Source organism: Sciurus vulgaris (genome assembly GCF_902686455.1).
Source record: "Sciurus vulgaris genome assembly, chromosome: 10".
Taxonomy (NCBI): domain Eukaryota; kingdom Metazoa; phylum Chordata; class Mammalia; order Rodentia; family Sciuridae; genus Sciurus; species Sciurus vulgaris.
The window spans coordinates 78,352,992-78,361,231 of record NC_136470.1 but is presented as its reverse complement, the minus strand read 5'-3'; the positions used below and the strand labels follow the sequence as shown (position 1 = coordinate 78,361,231).

Below are 8,240 nucleotides of genomic sequence, written 5' to 3'. Positions count from 1 at the left end.
TACCTGGTGAGGTGACACAAATCATTCCTGAAGACACTGGTTTGGATTATTAATAATCCTGACTGAATTGGGTGCTTGTAATTTTCAATTGACTTTAATCACAGGGCATGGCAAATGCTAAGAGATGCCCTAAGGATCTCCTTTGTTTCAGCCACACTCTTCCTTTCCTCCATTGTGACACTCAAGCATGTGGTTTTGACCCTATCTCCTCACAAGTGACCCTATACAAAGCCTCTTGACTATTTTGAAAGCTTTTTCAGGTCCTGATTACAGATCATCCTCAGGGCACTCTAGATATTTCTCATTATATGCAGGCCAGTTCCCATGCTAAGTTCTGCCCCATATACCTGGAGGGATGAGCCCAAAACAAGGTCTTGTGGAGCTGCCCTTTGGCATCATATATATTTTTTTAAAGTCTACCCCTAAGTAGCAACATCTATCCTAGACACTGTTTGTCAAAGGGTCAAAGTCACAGACAGCTTAAGTTTAAAACAAACAGTAACAAAGTTGAACTTTGCCTGTTCAATAAGAGACACACACATAGCCGGAAACCCTAGTATTGTATTTTATCATTCAGTAGCTTTGCTTATCACATGTGAGAGAGAATTTCCCTTCCCAGTTAAAGGCAACCATTGCAAGAATACACATAAAGCCTGGAAGAGATTTCCAGGGGTGCACACTTGTCATCATTAATTGAGGATTGAGAGGATCCCAGGGTATCCAACTGGTCACTTGCCTGGAGAGGATCCTGCATGCTGATACTGCTGAAGGAACCTTGCTACAACATCTGGTTAAGGTGAGAGAAGGCTGACCCTGGCAGTTGTCAACAGAAGGAAAAGCTTTGAGCCTTGGGTAGGACCTAGGAAAGGGGAGGTGGCTGGGGAGGAGAGAGTAGGCTTTTGGAAAGAGGACCTGGCAACCCCAAAACAGAAAGGCAGCTTTGCAACTTGATTTCCTTTTTGAAAAAAAAGTCAAGGTTCTATCCTAGTAGCAATAAGCAGAAATAAAAATAATATGCATACATTGGGAGGAAAGTTGGGGAAAAATAAAATAAAATAAGCATATGAATTCATACCTTGTTTTAAAAACCAGTTTGTTGTAATATATTAAATATTCTTTGAAAAAATAGAACTTGAAATTTATAAAATTAAATCAGATTTAAGCATGAAGAATATCATCTTTTTGTCATTCAATTTATATGGTCAATTAGAACCTATAACTACTTCTAGTAGAGGGTATAATGAATTGGCAATGGTATTGTAATCATTGAAAGAAATTTCCATGTGCCAAAGCAATTCCAGCTTCTGTTGGATTGCCACAGAAACAATGCCCAAATAGTTATAAACAATTCTGAACTTCAAGTAATCTTATAAACTGGGATTTTAGGGATAGGAGTATAGCTCAGTGGTAAAGCATGTGCTTAACATGCATGAGACCCTGGGTTTAATCCAGCATCACAGGGGGAAAAAAAAAAAAAAAAAAAAAAAAAAAATATATATATATATATATATATATATATATATATCTTTGCATATGTATACATTTCTTCAAAGAAAGAACTTTGGAACAATTGGTGATGTACTTAAAGTGAACTCTTTGGAGTAGGGCAGACTTGGGCAGGATCTGTGTTTGCTGCTTCCTGGTTGTGTTTGCTGTGGACAAATTGTTTGGCCTCTTTAGGCCTCAACTTCCTTAACTGTAAAATGGAGATCTTAGGTTGCTTTCAGGATCAGGTGAAATAATATATAGAAGACACTTGGCATGTGACTGGTACAACGGTGATCAGCCATTGCTTGCTAAGTTGTGTTATTGAAAACAGGGCCTCCTCACTGGTCTATCACTGCATTCCAAGAACACAGCACAATGCCTAGAATGTAATAAAGGCCTAGTCAATGCACACTGAAGGGAGGAAGGAACTTTATAGGTTGCTGCAGCTTAGGAAAGAGGTAGAACCACAGGTGTTTTTCTCATCTCCTCAATGCCTCATACTCTTTCCTCTTCAAATATCCCAATGACCTCAAAAGAACTTGGCTTACATTTCTAGACTACTCACCCCCCATACCCACACACAAACCATTGTGGTGACTGGGTGTGGTGGCACACACCTGTAATTTCAGTGACTCTGGAAGGTTGGAATAGGATTGCAAATTAGAGGCCAGTCTCTGCAATTCAGCGAGACTCTGCCTAAAGAAAGGCGACTGGGACAACAAAAACCAATGTAGCATAAACAAACACTCACTTTAACTAAACACATTAGTCAAGAGACTGAAATGGGTGGGGAGTGGGGATGTGTGTGCCTGATCCTGCCCGTTCCCTTTCAGGTCAAGCACTTGTTTTCCTTGCTAATTCACTGCAGGGAAAAGGCAGCCCCTTCAGTTCTCATTCATCTGCAGAATTCAGTATTACAGTCACGTTAAGATCAACTGTCAAGGTCTCTTTCCAACACACAAGCTTTTGAGCAACACGGCTTTGCTTTAGAAACAGCACAGAATAATACACAGGGTTTCTTTACTTCACTATCAATTAGAGAAAAAGCTACTTGATACTTGTAAGAATCAGTAGATTAAGGGTATAGTTTCTAGCAAGAAAATTTTTTTTAAAAAAGAAAATTCAATTGCATGAAAATAAACAGAAACCCTGTGATGTCATGGTTCTCTATCTCCCAGCAGAACTCCACAGAGCACCACCTGGGCTCTTTGAGGGTTTGGAGGTGAAGGGCTGAGGGCAGGATTTAACCTGCATTAACAGCATTCCACACTCAACACGAGGACAGAAAAGAAGGGGACACACAGGGGAATGGGACAGGACTAGATCTAGCAAGGAAGGGGCTGGGCCTGGGAAGGAGAGGGAATGATTGACTTGAGCTGGTATTCAACAGAGGTATGAGCTAGGAGGCAAAGAGGAACTGATCCAGAGATGGGAGTAAACACCTGTGGCCTCTCTAGGACAGGGGCTATCTGAAGGTGCTTTCTGACTGAGACTTTCAGGACACTGCCCTTCTGTGAAGCCTGCCCTGAGCCCCTATCAGAATTCTGAGTGCACCTCCATGTGCCTCTCTTCAGTAGGAGACTTATTGGACTTCTCATGAGCCAATTAGCTTACACAAATGGCTCATCTCACTCTCGGCCAACAGGGACTGTTTTGTGCCCCCACTCCCACCCCACCTTGATAATTCGCAATAGCACCCTCTGAGTGTGGAGATGAAGTGTGAGGTGCTAAAGAGCCTGTCCTGAGGCCTCTGATGGGCAGAGAGGAGCTGCTGGTACTGGGGAAAGGAGACAGAACCTTGGCACATGCTGGGTATGGTTAAAATAAGGAGATGATAAAAGTGTGTTTCCACAAATCACATGGCTTATTTCCCAGGATATATTTTTTCCCCCACAATGCTTCAAAAGGAGGAGAATAACAAGACAAATCTCGCAGGGAATACACTTGGTAGACAAAGTACATTAACAACATAGTGATTTCCGATTTCATTTAGAATCCAATTATGAAAGTCCAGTTGCTCAATGAGAATGGTGACAGGCCTCTGAGGACATACGTCCCATCAGTTTGAGGTACTTTCTTAGAAGAGGTTCTCAGGAAAGATGGTTGACTAACACACACAGACTGTGAAGACATGCCAGGACCGTCCCCCTAGAGGGAAGTCCAGGTATGGGTGGGTGAGGTTTTTAAGAATAATTTGAAGGCTGACAGAGGGTAGCTCTGTACCAGGCTTATCTCTCAAAGTGTGCCAAAATCTTGGGGTTTTATGTGGTATGGAATCTCATGGTTGAGGTCAATAACTCATATAAGTGGTCTGATAAGGTGTGACAGAACATTCTCTCGGGGATGGGGATTACATTCCATGCAAAACCTAAGTCATTCATGTAGGCAATTATGTAAGTGTTGGGACTCATTTCAAAGCTACATAATGAATTCCCAAGGACTGGGAAGAGTCAAATAAGGAGGGATCCAGAACAACAATCCAACAGTATATTATTTGAGTTGTTCAAGTTGGTCAATACCAATGTCCCCCAGGGCACTATCATTTTAGGAGGTGTACAGAAGATTCCTCAGCATTGCTGGGCAGAGTCAGGCATGGTGGTGCATGCCTGTAATCCCAGTGACTTGGGAGGCTGAAGCAGGAGGATTGCAAGTTCAAGGTTAGCTCCAGCAATTGAGCAAGACCCTCAGCAACTTAGTGAGACTCTGCCTCAAAATAAAAAGAAAAATTAAAAAAAGGACTGAGGATGTAGCTCAGCAGTAGAGCATCCCTGGGTTCAAATTTCCAGCACGCGCACACACACACACACACACACACACACACATGCTAGGCAGAAGAATGGAAGAGTGGAGTATTTGTCCACCACCCATCTGTCATTGGTCAAAGATCACCCATGAGGTGTTAGCTCCCTTGCACTTCCAGGTTCACTCAGGTGTCAGATGGGCAGTGGGCTGCTGCAGGGGTCCCTGGTTGCAGTGACAGATAAGCTCCGAAACAGGTACAGCTGAGGCAAGCCATTTGAGGTGTCCGATATAACCTCAGTTAGGTCAAATGTCCTTTGTCTCCCATAAATGGAACTATATTTCCACTTAATTCTCAGTACAAAGTTAAGATTTAATGGTTTTCTAGGTGAAAAGGATTAATTCTTCCTTTAACTGCTTTTCCTCATACACAATCCTCAGACTTAGTGACTTAGTATAGAGATTTGCTCTTATCGTTGTGGCACCCTGTAAAGAGTGACTATTCTGAAACACATCACTGAAGCAAGTACTGTAGCTTGAGGCTGTCTGTGAAATGGGTACAGAGAACCAAGTGCATCCTCCTTTCAAGATTCTCCCAGTTTTTGAGGCTCCATGTGCCAGGAGCTGAGCCTAAAGGAGGACGACAGCCTCCGCCTTCGAGAAGCTCCTGAGACAGAGCGGACATATTTTTTAAGCGTCCCCCCTCCCCCGCGCGCTCCACCGCGCGGCGGTTGTACTTCCTTCTCAATTTGATCTGCCTTGTCCCTCTCCATTACGCCTGTAATTTACCTAAACATAGCTTTGCCACCAATCTGCCCTTACATCTCCTCTCTTCAGCCTGTTTCCTGGAAACGGAGGTCTTGGGGTACTGGGTTAGAAGGGGAACTTGATCTGTGGCCCATTGCACCCCTATGTCCTATTGTTGAAATTCTGGAATCTACGCTCTTATATTTAAAGACCCTTAGAAACAAATCTTTAAATAAATTTCACCCAATCAAGAGAAATTTAAAAGACAACCAACCAACCAACCCTGATGAGCCCGAAAGACAAAATACGAAGGACAAGGAAGGCGCTTCTTCCTCATCAGAGTTTCCTCATTTTCTGGAGCTGCACCTTTCCCCCGCCAGCAGCAGTGGAGCTAAAACCTTCCTGCACCCTCCACCTTTCCCCATCTCCCTCTCGGCTTTGGAAAGGTGTTAGTGGTGATTTACACTGGTTTAGGGCCGAGATGGAGGATATAGGAGTGGGCTAACCTCGGGCTGGGTGCCTAGCACTTCTGAGCACCCTGAGCTGGCGTAGAACCAGTCCCGGCGACCAAGGATGAAGGAGGCGGCGCGGGAGCGCTCCCCGCCCCTGCGTTGCCTGCCGTGGAGCCCCGCCCGGCGCAGCCCTAACGCACGCACCCAAGTGGGTAGGCGCATCCTGGTGCCAGAAGCTGGAGGCCACAGGAGGGGGCCTGTAGACCGGATTTGAGAAGGAAACGGTGGCAGCGCCCCCACTCGGTCCTCCAGGCCAGGAGCGTGAGGTTAAGAGGAGCGCACCATCTGAGCCCTCCGCAGCGGAGCCCCCTGTCCATTTGGTTTGGGGTAAGAGAAAGGTCTGCATCTCTGTAGCTCGGCGCGATGCGCCAGGCCCTCTGCTCAGTTTGATTTGGCTTTGGGCGACCACTGAGCGGGTCCCCGGGATGAGGGTGGGGAAGGGGCACCGCGTCCTAGCCCTGCGGCCGCGGCGAAGTAAGAGTGGGAAGATGGACCAATCTCTGTACACGCATCTCACCCGTAACCTTCCCGGTTCCTCTGTCCGCACTTCAAGGAGCAAGGGCGGGCCTTTATTATTTGTAAAATTGTGCCCAGCAGGCTCCGGGTCGAACATGCGGCCCTGCGGTCCCCGGGGTGAAACTCTCTGGCCTCACGGTTCCCGGCCGGCGTATTTTACAGAAGGGAACGTAGATCCTAAAAAGGGAAGGCACTGGCCCAAGGTCACACCGTAGTCAAAGGCCTGGCCAGGATCGAAGCCAGTCCTGCCTTCCATCCTTGGACTCTAGACACTGCTCCCTTCCCGACCCATCTCCCGGATTCTGCCTCGTGGCCCTCCTTCTCCCGCGTGCTCCAGTAGGCTCTGTTCTCGGGGGTTTTGGAGAGTGCCTCCTCCCGGATCGCCGCACTCTCTGGAAGGATGCTGGACAGCGGTCAGACCGCGGGTCCAGCTGCTTGAGCTCAAGCCTGGTTTGCTGGAGGCCGGATGGGTTGCAGGGCCGGGAACGAAGTAGAACCGGCAAGGTGGAGGCGCCTCGGGGGCAGGCTGGGGATTCCGGGGTGATCAGCCCGGGCGGGGCAGGCAGCCACCTCCGCACAGGCGCGCAGACAGTGGGGCTTTGTCTGGGTGGTGCCGCTCCAACCAATGGGAGCACAGCCCTGGTCGAGCCCCCTCGGCTCCCCGCCCTCGAGCCGTCAGGAAGGGACCGCCGCGCTGTTATTGGCTGAGTCGCCCAGGGCTCGGAGCTAGGAGGCGCCTGCGCGTCTCGCGTGCCGGGCCCTGCCAGAATGCTGAAGCGCTCGGGAGAACGCGTGGCTCAAGGCCCCCGGAATGCCGTCCCTGGTTGGGACTCCTGCAGTCTTTGCACCTTACCGCGCGCAGTCGCCTCGGGCTGCACCCTGCGGGGGGAGGCGGCTTTGAACTCTGCGCGTGTTTTTCCAGCCATTCTGCCAAAGCCTGCCCACAGTCAGCTGGTGCAGAGTCACTGTCAAACTGCCATTTCTCCTTTGAGGGGTTGCAGAGACGCACATTTCATTCCCGAGGCGGGCCTGCAGGCTCTCTTCTGTCCGGAACCTTTGTGATGCAGCAGATGTCCTTTCTATAAGGCCCAACGTGCATGGGCCACGTATGCCCCTGGCAGGCAAGGAAACTGAACTTTGAAATTTGTGTAGCTTAGTCTCCCAATGCACATTTATAGAGCGTCCATTTTGAGGAGCCAGAAGTCAGTGAGTCAACACGTGGGTCCTGTTCAGGGGTAGTAGACTCGTGGTTGAATGGGGGCTTGTGAGTGGTTATGAACAGAAATACTGCTAATATACCCTGCCTCGGTGAGTGCTATTAAAGGGGAACAGAGGGAAGGGAAGGGATGATTTAATGAATTAGAAAGGCAGCTTGGAGGAGGTGCTGTTTGTATGGTTTAAGTCTTGGTCAGATGAAGGAAAAGTCAGGTTTGGTATGAGGATGAGCAAGACACTGAAACTGGAAAAGTACAGGCTTGTGGAGGTATGGCACAGTTTAATATGAGTAAATGAGAAAAGTGTCGTTGGAGATGCGATTCAGAGGGGCCAGGTGAGGATGAAGAAGCTCAGCTTGTGTGCTCTTTTCTGAAGTATGGTAGGCACTTAGGCAAAGAAAGCTCCTTAACCTATTAATTGTTTTTGTCATTTTTTTACATGTAGATCAAAAATGTTGGTAGTGTTTTCTTTCACATTCCACATCCAATCTCAGTAATTGGGAGTATGTTCTTCAAATTAATACCACACTGGCCAATTCAAATCCCCTCCATAGTTCACATGTGAGCCCACAAACTTTTTATCCATCTCCATGAGCACTTGTTAACCTTCCATAGGTTTTGTGTGGAGTCTAACTTGCATGGATGTAGTCATGGTGGTGGATTTCTGCCAGAACATCCAACTGGTCTCCCTGTTACTGCTCTTGTTCATCCTCAATTTATTTTTAACCCAGTGAGAGTTATTTATTAAGATGTAAGTTAGATCATGGTACTCCTGCTTAAGTCTTTCTTAATTCATTTAAATATTTTGTGCCTACTGTGTGCCTAGGTGTTGGGGATACAACAGTGAACAAAATAGATAAAAATCCCCATTCACAAAGAGCTTATGTTCTAATGGAACAGAAGGAGACAGCAAATAAAGTAGATATTATATGTAGAATTGTGTGTTAAGTGCCAAGAAGAAGGAAAATGAATAAGAGAAGGGGAATAGAAAATGTCAGGATGAAGGGGGGATTGTAGGGGTGGC

At 47.0% G+C, this 8,240-nt stretch overlaps 1 protein-coding gene across 3 annotated transcripts in view; it reads left to right on the top strand.

The window, feature by feature from the left end:
• The first annotated feature begins 568 nt into the window (after positions 1-568).
• The window catches only part of BDH1 (3-hydroxybutyrate dehydrogenase 1), a 48,664-nt gene continuing 40,992 nt past the window's right edge, over positions 569-8,240 (top strand). The window contains exon 1 of one of the 3 annotated variants that reach the window (XM_079156262.1): positions 569-796. In XM_079156262.1, coding sequence (XP_079012388.1) covers positions 753-796 — 44 coding nt within the window. In that variant the 5' untranslated portion in view covers positions 569-752. Of the gene's footprint in view, positions 797-5,616; positions 5,825-8,240 lie in introns of those variants that run through there. The other 2 variants (XM_079156263.1, XM_079156264.1) reach the window with 2 other exon arrangements.